Below are 20,975 nucleotides of genomic sequence, written 5' to 3' on the forward strand. Positions count from 1 at the left end.
ATCTATTATCCATACTTGAATCTGAATAAAATTTTAATTATTTACTGCCCATTATTACTTCTAATGATAGGATGCTTTTTTGACTGGTCACCACTTAATTTAGGTTTGTGAACCAATTACCTATACTACCTCCCTTTATAAAGTTCAGTTTCCACTTTCTTTTGTTTCCCTTTTTGTGACTCAATTCAGATTATCTTGCTAAATCAATTCAAAGTACCAAGTTCTTATCTGGGGCACCCCTTAGACGTGGTGGGAGATATCAAGTAAAGGCACTGGTATTAATAATCTCTTCAGAGAGATTAGAAACTAGGTGAAAAGAAGAAACCAATACATCATTAAGCTTAAGAAGAAATAATAGGTATGAAAAAAAGAAATTAAGACTGGGTATTTACTAGGGTAATATAAAATAAAGAGAGCTATGAAATGGATCACAGAAAGAAGGGACTGCCTCTGGTAGCAGAAAAGCTTTGTCAACAATATTTTGGCAATTGAGATTTACTTATCTGGGTCACATCTTATTACCTTCAAACAAAATAAAAGATTATTTAAAGCTTGCACTATGATTATCAGAAAGCTTCTCAAAGGATACTTGTCAGGTATAAGCATTCATACTTCGAAAATTCTTTTCAAAACATATTTAAAACTCACCATGAAATCATAGGGAAATCAAGTAACATGGAATCATAAAAGTCAATCAAATATTACTCAAAACCAAAAATAATACTATTGTACTGCAATGTAGATATAGAGTAACAGTTGACATTAAATAAAATACTTCTCCTATTCCATCAACTATGTTGTTTCTCTCTTTTCAAGGAGATGTAGTGGCTGAAATCTAATCCGAAGTTCAAATATTTAAGGGGGTGACATTAAAAACTAGTATCATTAGGATTTTATTCACAAGTAACATGTAAAAGTGAGCAATACAGATCAAAATACATGTGTATTTTAATTTGACAATTTATAAAAATCTACTATTTAAGAAAAAGTGCATATACCACAGGGTTATTACTCTTTATATATACCCACGGTGACATTACAAACTAGTAAATGACAGAGCTCTGTGTTAAGTTGAACCTCTGAAAAGTAATACTCACGCAGAGACAATTTCCTCACCACTCACAAACTTTGCATAAGAAACTGCTTTTCGGTGTCCTTTGAACACCATGATTGGCTGTTTAGTGTTACGAAGATCATAGTAGTGGACACAGTGATCTAAGAAAAAACAAAAAGAGAAAAATGAATAAATGAAGGAACAGAAAGCTAAGATCATTTTAACTGATTCTGGTGTTTTTCATCAAATATTTCACAATGTCAAACCTATAACAGCCAGAAAACTAAGGGGTATGACTCATTTTCAAAGATAAGGAAGATATAGTGTGTTTTCTTTTTTGAACCTAGGAAAACATGGTTGTATTAAAAAGTGTATACATACACACATGCCAATGTCAGTGTGAAAGGGAGTTCCACTGACATTTGTTGTGATCCTGGCTCTAGAAACAGGGTATTAGGGTTCAAAGTAATTGGAAATTTAAAAATGAATCCTTACATTTTGATGGCTTTATAAAAAAGGTAATATAAATATTTTGGACTTCTGGCTAAACATACTGCTATATGATTTTACTTCCCACATTTGCTTTTTGAAGAACATTTGCTTAAGAGACACTGTACTTGAAAGACAAATAATAAAAACTCTAAGTATAAAATTCAATGATTTTTATTAAATTTATCCAGTGCAACCATCACCATAAATTTGCTACAGAACATTTTGCTCATCCAATAAGATCCCTCATGCCCGTTCATCACCCCTGCGTGCGCGCTCGCTCGCTCGCTTGCTCTCTCAATCAATTTGCCTTTTCTGGACAACTTATATAAACGGAATCATTACAATATGTAGTTTCTATGTATGGCTTCTTACACTTTGCATAACGTTTTTGAAGTTTATCCATGTTTTAACATGTGTCAGCAGTTCATTCCTTTTTATTGCTGAATAGTATCCATTGTATGGATAGACGGCATTTTGTCTATCCATGTATCAGTTGATGAATATTTCTTTCCTTTTTTTTTTGGTACCATGAGTAATGCTGCTATGAACAATCATATTCAAGTCTTTGTGTGGACATGTATTCAGGTCTTGGGTAGATACCTATAGAAGTGTAATTACTCTGTCATATGATAATTTTGTATTTAACTTTTGAAGAAACTGACAAACTGTTGACTGCATCATATTACATTTCTACCAGCAATACATGAGGCTTCTGGGTTTATTTCTGGGCTCTCAGTGTGTTCCACTGGGCAGGCTACACTTTGAGCAGCAAGGATGTAGAGTATATTTATCGTTTTCTTATTTGAAAGAGTTCTCTATGTATTCTGTATGCTAATACTTAGCCATCTATGTGTTCTAAACACCTTCCCCAATTAATGACTTTTTAAAAATTATTTCTTTCAGGTATCATTTGATGAACAAAAGTCTTAAATTTTATTATAGCCGAATTTGATACCTTTCATTTATGGTTTCTAGTTTTTATATCTTAAAGCCTTCCTCGCCACAGGACCATGAAGATGTTCTCCCTTATACTGGGTTGTCGGAAAAGTCATGATGTATTTTTTCTATGTTTTTCGTTGCAAAAACGTGTCATGACTTTTCCGACAACCCAATATTATCTTCTAAATAGTTTCGCTGTTCACATTTGATCACCTGGAAATGATTTTGTGTATTGCATATGGCAGAATTATAATGCCATTTTCCGATACCAACTGTCCGAGTATGAAAATTCCATATTTTCCAAACTCCTATGCAATACAATCTTTGCCAGGTGTCAAATTATCCATACATTTGTGAGCCTGTTTCTGCTTCTGTTCCACCCGTCTATCTCTCTACTCCTGTGCCAAAATAAAACTGTTTTCATTTCCCTTTCCCTATCCTTGTTTTAACTAGTCTGTTAATCCTTGCTTTTTATTTGGACCCATTAAGTCATTTCCATTTACTATAATTAGACATAGTTGAATTTCTATCTATGAGCTTATTTTATTTTTTAATTATTCCAAGTTTTCAATGCTTTCTTTCCCCCTTTCCTTTCTTGCTTTCTTTTGGATTAGTCAAGCATTTTACTCCTCCCTCCTCATCCAGATAATAGTTTGGATTCTGTACTTTGGTTCTATTATTTTAATGGTTTCCCTCAAAACTGTACCATGTATTTCATACTTTCCAAATGTTTATAGTGATTACTCAATATTAGTTTCCAAAAATGAATGATTATCATGTGTGTTATATTAGCAACAGCTGAATAAAAGATGCGTGACTTTAAAATATCTCTGCATTTAATATAAATATAAAATTTCTTGTGAGGCCCATTTTTTTAAGAGATCTAGCTAGAGTGCTACTTACAGGTTGGAAGGTAAGACAGACAAAAACAGATGAGAGATTTACTAGGTACTTCAAAGTTGTTTTTAGATTCTAGCACTCTCAGAAGTAGATTTTATTTATGACAAAGTAATAGAATAATTTGTTTCTTGAATATTGGCTTTATACACGCCACTTCCATTTTAGTTCACTCAAATTACTTGGGAACTTGAAAATAAAATGTCCTTGATAGTCATTTTTCCCCTATTATCCATGTAGTATAGATAACTAAAACACATGTTCATGAATGCTACGGCATTAATCAAGATTTATTAAATACATATTCAGATATTCAATTTATTTAAATGTGAAGGAAAAGACATCATCCCCACTGGCAATTGCTGTATAAAAGACAGAACAGATTTATAAACCTAACAAACCTAAAATGTTTCCCATTACTTAAATAAGATGGGAAAAAGTAGTAAAAGACACCCCAAGCGCTTACATATCTACCTCACTCAAGTTTCTCTGTGTTAGCTCTATAACATGAATTGAATTAGATTTTATAGCTCCTTAAACTAAATACCAGGATCTTAAGTTGAAAGGACTTAATTATATCTTGGTAACAGTGATGGGCAAGTAGAAGGCAGTCTATAAACTGACTTCAGAGATCTAAAGATACTATAAATTTGTGTGTGTTTTATATAGTGTAGATGTTCATCTTTTAGAATTCACCCTGATTTAAAATATATATATTGTTCTAAATAAATAAAAAAATACTTACTGGCCTCTTCCTCAAGCAATGCTATCTATGGAAAGACACCTGTAAAACTATTAACTGTGGTAACCTCTGGGGAAGAAGTTTAGTAATGTTTATCAAGGGGAACTTAACCTTTATCTGTAACATATGAAAGTTGAGAATGAGGATATAACCTTGTATTATTTATATAATCAAGTATAACCAATTTTAAATGTACATAAATTTCTAAAACTGAAAGATGCATATGTAAGATAGCCTCAGATAGCTTTACTGAGAATCGAGAAATCTTCATGGAAGAAGCTTTATAAAAATTATTTTGAGTGACAATTTTCAAAGAGTGAACGTCAGTCACATACAAGGAATATGGAAGCTGATCCTGGAGGGCCTAAAATAAATCTATATTCTTTAGGCAATGAGAAGTCACTGAAAGTTGTAGGGTAAGGGAAGTAATACTGATATTTAAATATAAATTAATCAACAAACCCCCTCCTAAAGGTTATTTTTTTCCCTTTGAAGACTAAGAGTTATCATATGCCACATCACAAAAAATAGAAAGTGTTGAAAATGAGAAAGTAAATGGTGGTGTTTTTGTGAGTGCACTGATTAGTTTACTGAGAGTTTACAGGAACCACAAATAAAAATGTTTATTGATAATACAGTTAAAGAGAATATTTCAGAATCACTGTTTGCTTGTTCTAGGAACATTATTCCTCCCCAGTGAATATATTATCAGCATAAATGTCACTCCTGAATCAGAATAATTCTAATTTTACCTTTGATTTATAACACTAATTTCCGGTGGGAAGGATCTATTATAATTTTAAAGACAACACCTTCTGCATACCTATATTTCCTATCTGTTACATTAATTACTATTTTAAAAATTGCTTCAAGTTCGCTTGCAAGCAACTCTAATATTTTATTAAAACCACAGATTGCTAGGAATTTTACTTACTTTAGTCTTTCAATGCTCTCCCAAATTGGCTTTAGAGATGATAAATTGGAGAAAAATTGGTTTTCTACCTTTTTGTATGCAATATGAATACATCCTAGTTAAGCAAGTAACAGGTGACTAATAAGCACCTTTTCCTTTATTTTAATTTTATCTTCTGTTAAAAGCATGCTTCAGGGCCGGCCGAGTGGCGTGTTGGTTAAAAGCTGGCTTGGGGTGCCAGAGGGCCCCGGTTTGGATCCCACATCTGAGGGCCAGTGACACTGCCCTCTACAGCTAAGATGCTGAACAACAGCTCAACCTGGAGCTGGGCTGCTGTGAGTCTCAGGCAACAGCGTAGGCTGCAACCCCTGCTGCAGTGGGTTGCCATGGGCTACCGTGTGTAGCCAGCAGCCAGCGTGAGCGGCCAGCAGCCCCTGTGAGCAGCCGTCCAGAAGCCGGCGACTGATCTGCCTCGCCCGGGAAGAGCGCAATGATGGTGCCAACTTGGGCCAGTGAAGCAACGTTCTCCACAACTAGACTGAAGAACAAAAATGACAGCAACTTGTCTGTTCCCCTTCCCCCAATTCCCGAGCACTGTTCCCATCCCCCAATTCCTCAATAAAAATCTTAAAAAAAAAAAAAGCATGCTTCAGATAATCTCGGGCTCAAGAATAGATTTTAAATGGTTTAAAAACAAAATTTAAAGCCTTTTTCTTAGTATTAACCACAAAAAGTTTAAAACTCCTAGTCTATTATTTTTCAAGGGGACCATGACTTAGGATTTGATATTTTAACAGAAATGGCTGTGAATTTTTAGTCCACCTCCAGAAACTTTTCATGCTCTGTATGGCAAAAAAAAAAAAAAAAAAAAAAAAAAAATCCACCCAATTAGACATCATTTTATATTATGGTACAAGGTGAAAGAGGAAAATAATGAAGTCAAAGCACAAAGAGAGAAATGAGCTCACTGTATGAAAAGGGAATAGAAGATCTAAATGAAGGCAGGCAGGTAAGCTTAGAATTAGCATGATGCATCACACCTAAGTAGGCTCCACGGTGCCCTTGCAACAAACAGGAAGTCAAACTGGAATTGGTGGGTAGCTCACATATTGCTTATCTATTTCTCATAACTCCAAAAGCAATGTTTAAAAATGTGCAGGCCATTCCTAATGACAAATTCACCATTACAAATGATATTTAATAAGCAACCTCATGAATACAGCTGTACTGCTCTCAGTGTAAAATAAATGGCACAGCTAAAGAATGATGTTTCACAGCTTAAAGAGGAACATTTAGATAATAGTCTACATTCTAAGAATGTTTCAATTCTAAACAAAGATGATTCAACATTAGTAATTGTTTCTAGAAGCAAAGGTTTTTCTTATGATTAAAGGCATGTTTCAGTCGTAAAAGGAATAATTAAAGGCAGTGAATAAAGTGAGGACTACTGGCTTCATTAGTGTCTTGCTCTGATGCTAACCCCTTTTACAAAGCCAAAAAATAAATCCCTAACTCATATCCAACCTCAGTGTGCTGAACAGGGCCACTTGACAGTCAGCATCCATTCCCACTACCTTATAGTATTTAGAGCCTATGAAGATGAAAAGTTAAATTCTATTGTCCAGATATCCTTGTAGTTATGCTTCTAGATGTGAATTAGATTCCACTAATGAGATGCACTTATGTAAGATTTGAAAGGTAGAAATTTTGTGGTTATTCTCCTTCAGATACTTCTGTTGCAAGCATCATTGTCAAGATGTAGAAGTTCTCTGATGTAGTGTTCCGGGGTCCAGTCTCTGGCTTTGCGGCAGTGACAGTGAAAGATCTCTGAGCCCTTGATTATAGCAATGGTATCATGCTCTTGATCTCAACAGATCTTGCTCTCAATAGTCCCAATGGCTGAGAAAGGAATAACAGCTCTCTTGGCCTATCTATACTCATGGTGAGCTAAGAGTCACTCGAGGTGGTTCAGCCTACTGTTCCAATAAGTTAAGCTTGGATAGAACATTAAGAACAGTGGGAATATGTGTATGTGGTGTTCTGGCCCGAAGCACCTCCCCCCCACACACACACCTACACACACAAATACATCTTGAAGAAACTGAGATAGTTAGCTAGACTGATCAAGAAGAAAAAAGAGAGAAGACACAAATGACCAGTCAGAAATAAAAGAAGGGACATTATTAACTGACATTATAGAAATTAAAAGGATTACAAGAGATTGTTATGAACAACTTTATGCCAACAAATTAGAAAAATTAAATTTACAAATTTGTAGAAAGATAATAACTATCAAAACTGACTTGAAGAAAAAACAGGAAATCTAAATAGACTAATAGGACGTAAAGAAACGGAATTAATTAAGAGTAGTGTGACCCCTATGATTTATCTGCCAACCCCATAATGCTTCTGAGAATGAAAGAAGGCACTAACAGTAATTATGACGGTACAACATGTATAAACTTGGACTGCCCCAGGGCAAACCCAGACGTTTTGTCACCCTATTTAAGAAAAATACTTCAGCAAAAAATTATTTGCTATTATAACAATAGCTAACATTTTTTTGAGTACATACAATGGTAGCATGCACTCCATGATATAAGACTTTCTGTGTCTTATTCACTGTCCATAGATGGGTAATTTGTGCATAGTAAGTAATTCAATAATTGTTGAAGGAATTCTTTGGTTTCCTTTAATAAAAAAAAAAAAGGATTCCTATGGCTGCACAATATAGCTTAATTATTTAAACATCATTATGACCTAAGTATGTGAATAAGTAAGCATTAGTTCGTGCATGCAAAAAGACTTAGAGGAATGACAAAAGTAATCAATAAACCCATCTCTATGTATTAAACATTGGTGACAAAATACTGAAATGAAGGCACAGCAACAAATGAGTAATGATGGCATATTGAAAAATTCTAATTTAGAGTCTATGAAATTTAAACAAATGAAAACAAAATTTAAAGTCATTTGTTTTAAAGTGTTCTTCTATCCTAGACATGATACTCAACCAATATTAAAAGAAGACAAACGTGCTTTCATTTCTTACCTGCACAGCCGAAAGCCAAATGGTATCTAGAAGAGGGGCTGAATTTAACACAACACACATTAGCCTTCGCCTCAATGCTTGCTACTGAGTTGTCTAGATTGGTGGACCACAGCTTCACTAAGAGTAAAGAACAGTAAAAAAGAAAAGAAATAAACAATATATTAGCAAATACTTCTGTCACCTAGGAAGTCTGCTTATTGCTACAGCTGTGTTTTTGTGCTAATTTAAAAACATTTTGATTTCCTAAGACCAAAATGTTTAAACTGACCAACTAATAGAACAGTGTATTGAAACCAAGGGAGCTTACTTTCAAAGTCAGAAAACAACACAGATATTCAATGTATAATGAGAGGTAACATGATCTCATAACTGAGGCCCATAACTAAGTCCATTTCAGTGATATATACTGAGATTTATAATGATTAGGGAACAGAAAGCTGACTGATCAGGGCAGGTCAGATCTGAAAACAGAAGTAGAAAAGTGAGCTGTTGTTGTAAGGTACCAGAGTAACCATCATGTCATTTTTAAACAAAATGTCTAAGTAGGCACTAGCATACACATATACAATATATTTTTAGGATATAGGTTACATAACAGAATTTATAACAAACATTTACAAAAACAACAATAAAAATCTTCCTATCCATCTTTCGATCAGTCCCAATGTCCCATTAGAGCAATACCCAGATGAGATAGGTCCAAGTATTGATGTTTTTAAAAGCTCTCTGGGTGACTCTAACGTGCATTTGGGGTTGAAAACCAGTATTAGGGACGGAGGCATAGTAAAACTTTAGAATCTTTTTAGGAACACTAGTACCATAATCTGTAAATAGGAATGAAAAAAAGTAAAAATGGTTCCAAAAACTACCACTTCTGGAAGTTACATGCAGAAAAGAAAGAAAGAATAAAGAAATTAAGGCTACTAACTCTAAGATAAAAAAATCTGTTACTACGACTTTATAAATCAATGGTGAGAAGAACCAGGCCAAACAGGACAGTAAGGATAACAGAAAGAATGAATAGTGAAGATAAATTTACAAGAAAAAAACAGAAGACAGAAGAAGTCAATTAAATTGGCAGAAAGAGATCTAAAATTTTTGCCTTGAAACATGATTAACTTTATTAAAAGATTTTAGTACACACTGAAATTTAATATAATTCAGAATGCAGAGATGTTGAAATGTTTCAGCAAAAAAAGTTCATTAAATGGTATATATAAAGGAATTGGTTATACAAATGTCACCCTGTGGCATGAATCCAGAAAACATTATTATAATGAAGATGCAGTATATTCATTTTTCTTTCATCCCAAAAGAGATATAGATTTTTGTGCTTAGGTTATTTTTTGGAAAAATCAGTAATCACAAAGGACTGCTATGAGTTTCAACAACTATCTGTATCTTTCACACTAAAAGAAATGAAGGGGGGGGGAAGGGTGGGAAAAGAGAAGAGATTCATATAGTACCTTTTGCATCATCAGAACCCGAAGCCAAGAGTTTAGGATCCATCAAATTAAAATCAACGCTCCAACACCTCTTCTCATGCTCCTGGATACAGAAGGAAGACAAAGTAGCCTCAGACAGAATACATATCTTAAATTAAAATAAAGCAAAAACAAGCAAACCAACCAAAAAAACCCCAAAAAACAAACAAAAAAATACCTCAATATCAATTTATTGCTATGGTGAGAGGGAGAACAGGCTATGCAAACAAAAGAGATGCAAAGTAATTCACAAACTTTTCATATATACATTTACTAAAATTACAGCTTTTAGAAAATCATTTGATACAGTCTACAATGCAAAAGTTGGAGGAGATGCTTTAGAAAGCATTATTTGGTATTACTTAGGTATAAAAAATGCTAAATAGTGTCTTTAAATTTATACTGTACTTATAAAGCCTATGAAGCTCTACAATTATTAAGAAAATAAAAATGTGATTCTTAAAACAAATAACCAGTATCTTTACTTACCTGATAGACCTTTGACCTCTGTCCTGTGAACCCATCCCATAAGATGACAGTGCCTTCATAGTCACTGCTGGCTAACAGGTTCTTATGATAACTACTCCAACTGATACAGCTGAAAGAAATACAGTTAAGTATTACTTTATGTAAAAATAAACAACAATGGATAGAAAGGATTTTGATGTGTTCAGAAATATTAGAACCCTTTAAAAATGTTCTACGTAAGTTCACAATTATTATTCTGCTCACAATACAATCTTGAAAGAAACATATCAAATAATCCCCAGATTACTTCTACAAGTAATGACCCTGACCACTTTTTGCTCTGATCACTAGCTGAATGATGGATATGAGTCAAAGCACCACATGAAGAGAGTATGCCTAAGGGTGAAGACAGCAGAGGCCTAGGGGGAACAAAGCATGCCATGCCAGAATGACAGAGACCTAATCAGACTGTTTAGGCCCCTGCTTCCAGTTGTGCCAAATCATACAAGCCAATAAAGTAATTTAAACTGGGTTTCAGTTTACATCTAAAAAAATCTTAATAGAAGCTTATGACTGAAATTCCAATTAAAAGCATTTAACAATGAGAATTAAACTTTTAGCATTTATGATCTCCACTATTTTCAAGTGCTCCAAAATTGAGAATGCAACATCTACAAATGTATGCTGTTGGTGAGACACATATGTAAATCATGCATATAGAAAGCTAATGTATATGAAGGAAGAAGCCACTTTGAAAGCAATTAACCTAGATGACTTCCAAGCATACGAACATAAAATTTTTGCTCCCTACTAGATGCATTCATGCTGAATTCAGAGATTGGAAGAATTCATTTGCATGTTTAACTGTACTTACTAGAATTTCTGGGGAAAATTACATGGAACAGTTAAGAGCTAAATTATGAGTTTAGATGGACCTGAGCTCAAATTCTAGATCTGCCTCTGAGTGGCTGTGGCTCTGGATAATTTACTTCACTTTCACTATTGGTGTGCTCCAAACTGGTTTCAGGCATGCTTACATATTGATCCTTTCAGTCCCAAGCCCGTAACTTCCTGCCTTGAAGAGCTTCCTCCATTTACTCCAAAGTGCCATAAAGTACTGCCACAATTTGACATGTGTCAAGACAGAAAGAATAAACTCTCTAATCCACATTTCCATTACAGTAACATTTACTATGAATTCTTGATAAGGGCCAAGTATTTTGCTGAATGCATTATGTGGATTTATCTAAAGCACAATTTATGAAACAGGTTTTACTCTGATGGCCTCCATTTTATAAATGAGCAGCACGAAATGGTTAAGAGCACAGACCTGTGAACTAAACTACCTTTGTTTGAATCCTGGCTCCACCAGAGACTAGCTGTGTAATCTTAAGCAAGTTAGTTAACTTTCCAGTGCTTCAGCCTCCCTGTGTATAAAACAGGGCAACAAAGGTAACCACCGCATAAGTCTGCTTAAGACAAAGCACTGAGTACAATGCTGAAACATAAGAATTCAAACAAGTTATATCTTACCCATGTTGTATTGTTTCCCCTTAGGACAAAAACTATAACAAATTCTTAATGATGAGCGCCACTCATGAATGAGCAGGCTCATAAATGATCAGTCTACCATTTTAATGAATGAATTAGAAAACAAAAAGGAAAGTTGTAACAACCAATTATACAAAGACTGCAATAGCATTATATTAACATCATTAAAATGAGTATATATACATACTATATATGTCATTCATTCAGATAAAAAAGATACAATAATGACGGAACTGTTCAAAGTTCTATATAAATTTATTATTACATGATTTTTTTATATCGTTCCCCTTTAAGCCAGTGCCCATGAGATCAGCTTACGAAGCTTATTCTAAAAAAATGCAGATTTAGGATTCCTCTAAGATTTTGGGGGTGCAGATTAGAAATAGGGCCCAGTTCCTGCATTTTTAACAGTAATCCAGGTCTAAATACTCTAAAAAATGCAGTTTATTGCACTCATTATGAACTCTAACCCCTAGTACGTGAAACACTATTAATGCCTTCAATGTAAAGAAAAAGAATGTTTTTGTGAAAAGAATTCTTAAAATTATAAACAAGTATAATATTTAGAGACATGTGAATGCCACAGGAAAAATTCCTGCCTTTCAGACACTATTCATAGGCCACAGTACTCCTTTATTCAATCCTCATGAAAGGCGATTTACAACAAAGACCTTTACTTGATGAAGTGAAAGAGAAATAACTTTCATTTGGCAAACTGGAAAACAATAACTACTAACCCCCATAAGGGAAAAGCAACTAATATCTATGAGAAAGATACTCTGCACTGTAGGTAAATATAGTGCTCACCATGAATGAGTAAGGAGTCTCATAGAAAGGTAAAATAACAAACTGACAGTAATTATCGTTACTAATTATTATATACACACTGCACATGCCACAAAAATAGTATAAGCACCTGATTTTGGAATTGCAGGTCATTTCATTTTCAGGGTAATGAATATCCACCGCATCCTGAATGACTGTTCCATATTCATAGACTTTAATCTTCTTTGTAACCCCAGCAATTGCAAAATAGTCACAATCCCGGTCAAATTCAATACTAAGGAAAAAAGTATACACTTGGTTAGTTGGATTCTTAACCAATCCTTGTGGCATTTATAAGGACATTTCATAATTTGTTTTTTTTCTGTTTCTAAAGTGATTCTGTCTGCGAGAATAAGAGATCTACTTGAAAAGCACTCAAATTGTACTAAGCCCTATATTCAGATTAAGTCATTATCAAGACACAACCAATTACAAGTGGTAGCTACCCAATTCTGCTCATAGGTGGTTCTTTTGTTCCTAGAAACCTGATATGTTTTTCAATTCAGCTTTAGTAACCGTATCACAAATTACCCAACAGTCAAGGTTAACAAGTTATACTGTAAAAGTAGTGATGAAAGACTTAATGGTTTGCAGTATTAAAAATATGCCAAGAGAATTACCAATTAATCTTTTCATAAATTCTAGCTAGTCCCCTTCCTACCATTTTGTGAAGATGATAGAATTTCACAGTATTTAATGTCATTTAAAAAAATAAATTAGTATACATGTGGAATTACTGAAGCAATTAAGGGAGTGTGACTAAGACAGCGGTTCTCAACCTGTGGGTTGCGACCCCTTTTGGTGTCAAATGACCCTTTCACAGGCATCGCCTGAGACCATCGGAAAACAAAAAGATATTTACATTACGATTCATAACAGTAGCAAAACTAGTTATAGAGTAGCAACGAAAATAATTTTATGGTTGGGGGTCACCACAACATGAGGAACTGTATTAAGGGGTTGAGAACCGCTGGACTAAGGGGGTAAAATACATACAAAAATGGAATCATCAAATTATCACTACGTCTCCCCAACTCCATTTCTAACCCCAATCAAATATGATCTCTGACTTATGAACCCGCAATACATATTCCTATTACCACAAATAAGGGAGAAACTAAAAATCTCCCTTCTTTTAGAGTTATGTAGAAATTTACCCCTCTCATATTGACATTTTATATTTACAAATTCTAAAATGAGCTACTTCAAACCAAGGCACAAGCCCTTATTCACCTTCATAGAATTTAACTTGTAGCTTCAACAAAGTTGTTATTAATATATAACCAGCAAGAAACCTTAGTGATCTAAAGGAATTAAGAGTGAAATGCATCATCACATACATTATTTATCAATGAGTTAAGCATTCTCTCTAGAAGCTTAGCCATAAGGCTAGAGAATACATTAGAATTCTCACTGATCTACTATTAATTACACAACAATAGCTAACATTCACTGACCACTCACTAACTATAACCACTGCAAGTATCAAATCGTTTAATTTTCATAATAACCTTATGAGACAGGTATTATTTTTATCCATATTTTACACATGAGAAAACAGGATTACAGGTGAAGTAATTTTCCCAAAGTTAGCCAACTTATAAGTGGCTATGATGATATGCTAATAGTACTCTACATACATCAGGCATTCATTTAAGGCATACAAATACCTAACTGACATACCTTTCTTTATGGATTACCTATGATATCCTTTTACAGAAAAGTTAATGATTAGTTAATAATTTAGTAAGAAGCTTGCTGAACTGATGCACAAAGAAAATAAGTACACATTAAAAATGCTCCTCATAAAAACACACAGATTCTCACTTTTCATTATGGTTTTAAATCCTTTCTTAATTTCATAAAAATTTGAAAGGAATTTCATTAATGTCATTGACTATAGCACAATTCAGCAAATGTCCCTCTAAGAAAATATGACTGTAGAAATGCAATAGATTTACTTGTACAACAACCTCAACGGAACTGCTATCTCAGCTACTGCTATCTGCCCTGTGGATTCTAATGCAACGTAACTATATTGATGCCAACTATTCAGCTATCTGGACTCAGTCTATACCCACAGCCTCATGCCACTGAAGGAAAAATGTCCCTGTGTCTAGCAGAGGACAGAGTTATTGGGAACTGAATACCTATTCTTAACTTAGGAGGTTGTGGCATGGCAGAGACTTCATGGGAGAACCAACTGTATTATTCCTACATACTCATACTTTTCTTCCACTGACAAACTATGTGGCTAATAAATTAACAGTATTCCAATGTTGTTCCAGTAAAAATTAACATGCCCTCTAGTGCACAGAACTGGATTCTGGATTAATAATCATTGTTTCATGTCATACTCTCATTATTGGTCCACACATAACTTTTTTATCCACCCATCCATCTATTTATTCATTTATTATTATATAATAAAAATACCAGTTAAAAATCATCAAAAAAAAAAAAGTTTACAGGCCCTTTCCAAACTATTAGTTCCTAATATATAAAAAATTTAAACACTAACTTATCAAAACAATAGTTCAAAGACACTGTAGGGAGAAAACTGACATATAAGTAAAAATACTACTTTCAAAAGAATTGATTTGATGATGTAAGTATATTATTTCTTCTGTCACTACCCCATTATACAAGAAAGCTCTCTCTTTTTCAACAAAGGCTGTTATTTAGCTACATTAGCTCATTCTTTATTCTCATACAAAAAAATTAACTTTTTGTTTTGTTTTGCTATTATTTTCTTACATTCTGGTTATGTTTTGTTCTTAATATATTTGGGATATCGATGACCTGTACTGTGTAATCTTTTTTAATATTCTGAGGTACTAAGGTTTTTTATAGTTTATAACAATAAATTTTAGTAGAAATACTGGCCAGAAAGTATAAATAATATTATTTCCAGTAAATTCTGATTAAAAGGGAAAGGAAGACCAATAGCTGCCTTTTTAAAAAATTCAAATACTTCCACATACTAAGACTCAGGATTTAAGTACATCCAAACACTAAGTTATTTGCCCCAATCTTGGAAAGATTTAATCTTATCTGTTCCCAAATACAAACACAATTAGACTCTACAGCAGATCATGAAATAGCTCAAATGAACTATTTAGACAACTTTTCAGTGCTAATCCAAAATGGATGATCTCTTATTTCACAGTACAATATTTCAGCTGCTTTAATTATGAAATATGATAACACAAACAAAAATAATAAACAGTGACGAGTTAGGCTGAAACAAAAACAAAATAACAGATAAACAAATTAACTAAAACAACTTGCATCTGAAATTAAATTCAAAAGAGAATTGAAAGAAATCTTGCATGTTATAAAAATTCATTTCTGCTATCCACTATCACCAGTAATTCTTAAAACAAGGGGTTTACGAAAATTCATTGCAATGATAAATGCAGTTTCATAGAACTACTTAAATTTCAAAATACACATATTTTCCTTGAAAAATAGTATTAACAGAGACTTACTTTAAACATGGACATAAACTGTTTTTCTTTCACACTTGAAATGTGTCAAGCATTTAAAAAAGTGATTTATTTAAATAGTTGTAAACGTAATTCAGGTGTAGGAAACTGGTTATGTTTTTTGTCAAAAGGGCCACAGCAAGTGAGTAAACATCAAAGCAACAGATCACAGAGGACAGCCGATTAATACACATCTCTGCATATAATGTGACACGCAGCAATACAAAGACATCAATATCCCAAAAAGGGAATTTTGTAAGAGATCCTTCCCACTGTCTGTCATATCTTTTGCAATCATAAAACAGGTATGAACAAACAAGGTGAATTAATATCCCTCAACACTAGAATCCAATTTATCAAAAGAAAACGTAAAATGAACACAGTTGTTAAAGGTTTAATTCATTACCATGACAGTATGCCTCAAGAGATACATACAGGCTACTATAATTTTGAGGAAATAAAGAAAGGTTGAGAAATTAGCCATTCTAATGACAAGAAATGGGCAGATCTTTAAAGAACAAACACAAGTAAATAAAAATGGATGTTATTCAACTTTTTCGCAAATCTATAATAGCTAAAAATTCCGTAACATATACAACACTATGTGTCAAGCACTGTTTTCAGTACTTTACATAGAATATATTTAATCTTCAAATCTCCAATGTACAGATAAGGAAACTGAGATATATTGATGTTAAGTAATTTGCCCAACGTTCACTAAGTAATTCAAATTCAAGCAATCTAGTTCCAGAGTGTGTGCTTTCAATTGCTACGCAAAACTCCCATTTTAATGAAAACCAAAGGGCCAGTCTTAAAGAACACATACAAAGGCAAAATAAACAAGAATAACAAAGAATAATGATACACACTATATTATACATGTAATAGTAATAACATAATAATTCATCCTGTGCAGCAAGTTAAACATAGGGAGATAAAAAGAGAGTAAGGTAGGCAGGCTGGCTAACGGTGTTTATGATCGGTGGGAAAGATTCTACACAACATGCTACAGGAATTCAGGACTCCATGACTACAGAGGTCAACTAGAAGAAAATGGATGATGCATGAACATTCTCAGCCATCAAATATCCAGTGTGCCTGTGATCTGCTCGTCACTGACCTTGCTGATGGAAAACCAGGATGGAAAAAATCAGAACACAGCACTTGAGAAGTTCACAGAAATACGAATTAGGTCTGCCTGAACATGAATCTGGGCTACTGCCAACAGCCTCCTTACCAAGCCTGTCTGCTACTCCGACGTTCCTCTTTTCTAATCCATCTGAAGAACTGATATTATTAGGATGAATTTCCAAAAACATATAACTCTCTTCATTTACGACCATGTAAAGTTCACACTCCAACTATTACCGAAGATCCTTCACAACCTCTTCCTGGGTGAGGCAGTCACCCGCTGGCCATTGGATGGCCGTTCACGACAGCTCATGCAAGCTTATGGCTGCTGCTGGCCAGCCCCGCTGCAGCCTACGCCGTCACCGGCGACTCACTGCAGCCCAGCTCCATGTCGAGCTGCTGTTCACCATCTTAGCTGTAGAGGGCGCAGCGTCACTGGCCCTCATGTGGGATCCAAACCAGGGTTCTGCTGCTCAGAGCTGGCGTCCCAAGCCAACTCCTAACCAACGCACCACTCGGCCAGCCCCCATTTACCTTAATGTAACTGAAGCATGGTTCTTCCCTGAAAATTGTTACTTCCCTAAATTCCTCTCACATTTCATGTTCAAGTAGGCCTAGAGATCAAGTTGGTGTCCTCCATAGCTTCTGCCAGTCGTTTTCCCTTCCTCTTCCTGAAAACCTTCCAGCTCACAATCTCCTCTAATTTATGCCACTCAATACTGTTCCCTGTTATTTGTACCAGCACATGAGCTCTTGGAAATTTTAACTCTCAACTAGCTCACTATCACTCTCTCCAAATACTACTCTTGTCATAATTCTTAATTATTATAATAATCATATAGATGATTGTTCTAATACTCTGATCTATCAGTTTCCTGACTTCTCTTCTCCAAAGATCTTTTATTCTGCTCCACACAAACACGATCACACCCTAGACTTTTTCATTATCAATAGCTTCATTCTCTCCATAATCTCAATTTCATTTTCGGACATATCACTTTCTGACAACCACCTCCATTCTTGCCAGCTGACTTGCTTTCTCCAACAATCTTTCAAGCCTTCAAGCCCATGGGGACCTAAAACTTCACTGATCTTATCATCAGTCCCTCCATCCCCTTATATATTCACTTTCTTCTTTACCCATCACAAATTACATGGTTAATAATCATGACTCTCTCACATACAACCCTGCACTCTTTCACTGTTTTTAATTCTCTTATGTCTTATACCTAACTTCCTTGGCAAAAGTCTGACTCTAGTTAAATCTAACTCTCTGTGCAACTACTCAAAAGTTCATCATGGACTGAATCTTGATAATTATGTGTGTGTGTGTGTGTGTGTGTGTGTGTGTGTGTGTGTGTGTGTGTGTGTGACACAGAGAGAGAGAGAGAGAGTGTGAGACAGAGAGAGAGAGAGAGAGAGAGAGAGAGAGAGAGAGAGAGAGAGAGACAGAGAGACAGAGAGAGACAGAGAGAGACAGAGAGATTTAATGATTTCTATCCTAAATTAAACTTTACTTTCACAGCTCCAAGTTTCAGGAACTCTTTCATACAGTACAGATATATGCTTTATACTGTGATATAATGGGAAAATATTTCCCTTTTGATGGAAGGTTTAGCCTATTTACATTTATCAATCACATTTTGCTTTTATAACTGTCATTTTATAATATATATATTTGTGTGTGTGTGTGTGTGTGTGTGTGTGTGTGTGTGTGTGTTAATTATTTATTTATTTATTTTTTAGATGAGCCATCCTGCTACCTGTTGGCAGCTCAGCGGCAGCTCAGCTCGGTCTGGGCATCGAATCGCTGTTGCTCAGAGCTCACACACTTGCGCGAGCTCTTAACCAACTGAGCCACTCGGCCGGCCCTATAATATATATTAACTACATTTTTAACTAAAAAATACCTTTGATATCTGATTTCTTTCTGTTTTCTGTATGTTACTCTCATAAACGGGAATTGCAGTTTTTCTATCTAATGGCTACTTTTATGACTTTATGAATTACTACAGAAAGAACTAAAGAATTCAGTTTATCTTTAAGAGCAATTTTTTTTTGAGCAAAGGGCAAAATTAATTTTGCCTTCCTTCTTCCCTCTTCCAATCCTATTCATTACATTAAATGTCTTAGAATTCACTTTACACCTTCAAAGACACACCTCTCATCCTTGTGCAAGTGAAAAACCTACAAATAATTATCTGAGCATAGAAATGAATTCCATTTTACACATGAAGACAAACTAGCCTTGCATGTCTGATATTTACTGAATGTTTCAAACTTATTTATTATGAGTAGGCTCAAGTATCTGACGATTCCCTTATATTGTGTAATGGAGATATATCCAAATATTTACACATTAAAATGTATATCTTATTTTAAATTATTTTCCTTTAGCGTTAGGGCACCATGGTTTTTTTAATGTGTGTATAGGGAAGTTGTAATATCTATTAATTTTATTTCAGTGTCCATGTTCCAATAAAACTATATTTATGGACATTGAATTTGAAAGCCAAAAACAACTAAAACAACTTTGAGAGAAACTAAGGCTTTATTTTTTCTAGGTTCTCTAAGCTACAGTTTCCCTATAATGAAGAAATAGAAGTATATTACTTCCACTTCTATCTCTGTGCAGCAGGCAGGCACCAGGCAAGTTAAGTTAAATATGGGATTCATCCCCTCTGTCCTTAGGACCATTGGGTTCAAGCTGGTTCCCTAACCCAGCCCCGCCTAACTGTTCCAAGAACAGAAGGGATAAATATATTGGTCCATATGCAACTCATTCATAGCATATATGACAGCTTTTGATTAGGAAACTGTATAAACTAAATGGCTTTTTACCCTATTTTATTTCATTCATAAAGTATAAAAAAATAATTATGGTCTTTTCCTAAAGAATTAAAATTATAAATATCTCCTATTAGAACAGAAGTAAAATTTTAAAGCTCTTAACCTAACACAGTGTTCTCTGAGTGTGGTCTCAGACCAGTAGTAGCAATATCACCTGGGAATTCGTTAGAAATGCCAATTCTTGGCCCCAGCACAGACTACTGAATCAGAAACTCTGGGAGTAGGGCCCAGCAACCTGTGTTTTAACAAGCCCGCCTGCTGTATCTGAGGCCTACTAAAGTTTGAAAACCACTGTTCTTAGGGCATGTTAGTAAGCCTGAAACAGTAAGAGTATTGTCTAATTTTTACTTAATAGTTATAATGTGACACACAATGCAAGAATAATTTCAAGTAAATTCTCATTTCATCTCATGTAAGTAGAATTAATTGAAACTATTACTAATTAGACTAGATAGCTGAAAGAAATAAAATTAATGTTTTAAAACTACATGAGACTTCATTCAAATTTGTCTTCTTTGCTTCTATTCCAAATTAGTTTTACTGTGAAGATTTACAAAGGCCCTCTCTTACAGAGGTAGTCTATATAGTTTGAGATGTGTGGATAATAATATTGTGTTATTTCCCCTCCACATATTTTACCCAGAGAAGGTACAAAGTAAGCTTTATGTTCCTCTTACACTTAAGCAAGTACGAAGATGGTCCAGCCTTTAATAACAGTTATACTTCCACCACAAACTTCTACAAGAAATTACAAAAGACATGGTTTGGGACATAATGAAGAAATAGAAGTATATTAATTCCACTTCCTATCTTAAAAATCAGGTACAGAAAGAACAATATACAATAATAACCTTGGTTTGCGAGCATAATTCATTCCAGAAACAAACTACTCGTATTGCAAGACATCGTTTACCACATTAAAATGTATTAGAAATGTTTGCTCGTCTTGCGAAACACTCGCAAACCACGTTACTCGCAATCCAAGATTTTACTGCATATAAAATCAGAGGAAAAAGCTTAAAAGAACTATTTCAAGTGCCTCCAGGCAAGTCATAGTGTAAAGTGAACTCCCTCTTTAGCCGCCTCGCT

At 34.5% G+C, this 20,975-nt stretch overlaps 1 protein-coding gene across 7 annotated transcripts in view; it reads right to left on the reverse strand.

The window, feature by feature from the left end:
- COP1 (COP1 E3 ubiquitin ligase) overlaps positions 1 to 20,975 on the reverse strand; it is a 125,380-nt gene that overhangs the window by 27,208 nt on the left and 77,197 nt on the right. For all 7 annotated transcript variants that reach the window (XR_002124687.1, XR_002124688.1, XR_002124690.1 and 4 more), the window contains 5 exons: positions 12,509 to 12,652; positions 10,063 to 10,171; positions 9,556 to 9,637; positions 8,090 to 8,206; positions 1,098 to 1,215 (listed from right to left, as the gene is read on the reverse strand). Coding sequence is in view for 4 of the 7 variants with exons in the window: in XM_019648453.1 (XP_019503998.1) it covers positions 1,098 to 1,215; positions 8,090 to 8,206; positions 9,556 to 9,637; positions 10,063 to 10,171; positions 12,509 to 12,652 (570 nt within the window). In the remaining 3 variants the exon portion in view is untranslated. The remainder of the gene's footprint in view (positions 1 to 1,097; positions 1,216 to 8,089; positions 8,207 to 9,555; positions 9,638 to 10,062; positions 10,172 to 12,508; positions 12,653 to 20,975) is intronic.

This window comes from Hipposideros armiger, unplaced genomic scaffold (genome assembly GCF_001890085.2).
Source record: "Hipposideros armiger isolate ML-2016 unplaced genomic scaffold, ASM189008v1 scaffold_6, whole genome shotgun sequence".
In the NCBI taxonomy this organism is placed as follows: Eukaryota; Metazoa; Chordata; class Mammalia; order Chiroptera; family Hipposideridae; genus Hipposideros; species Hipposideros armiger.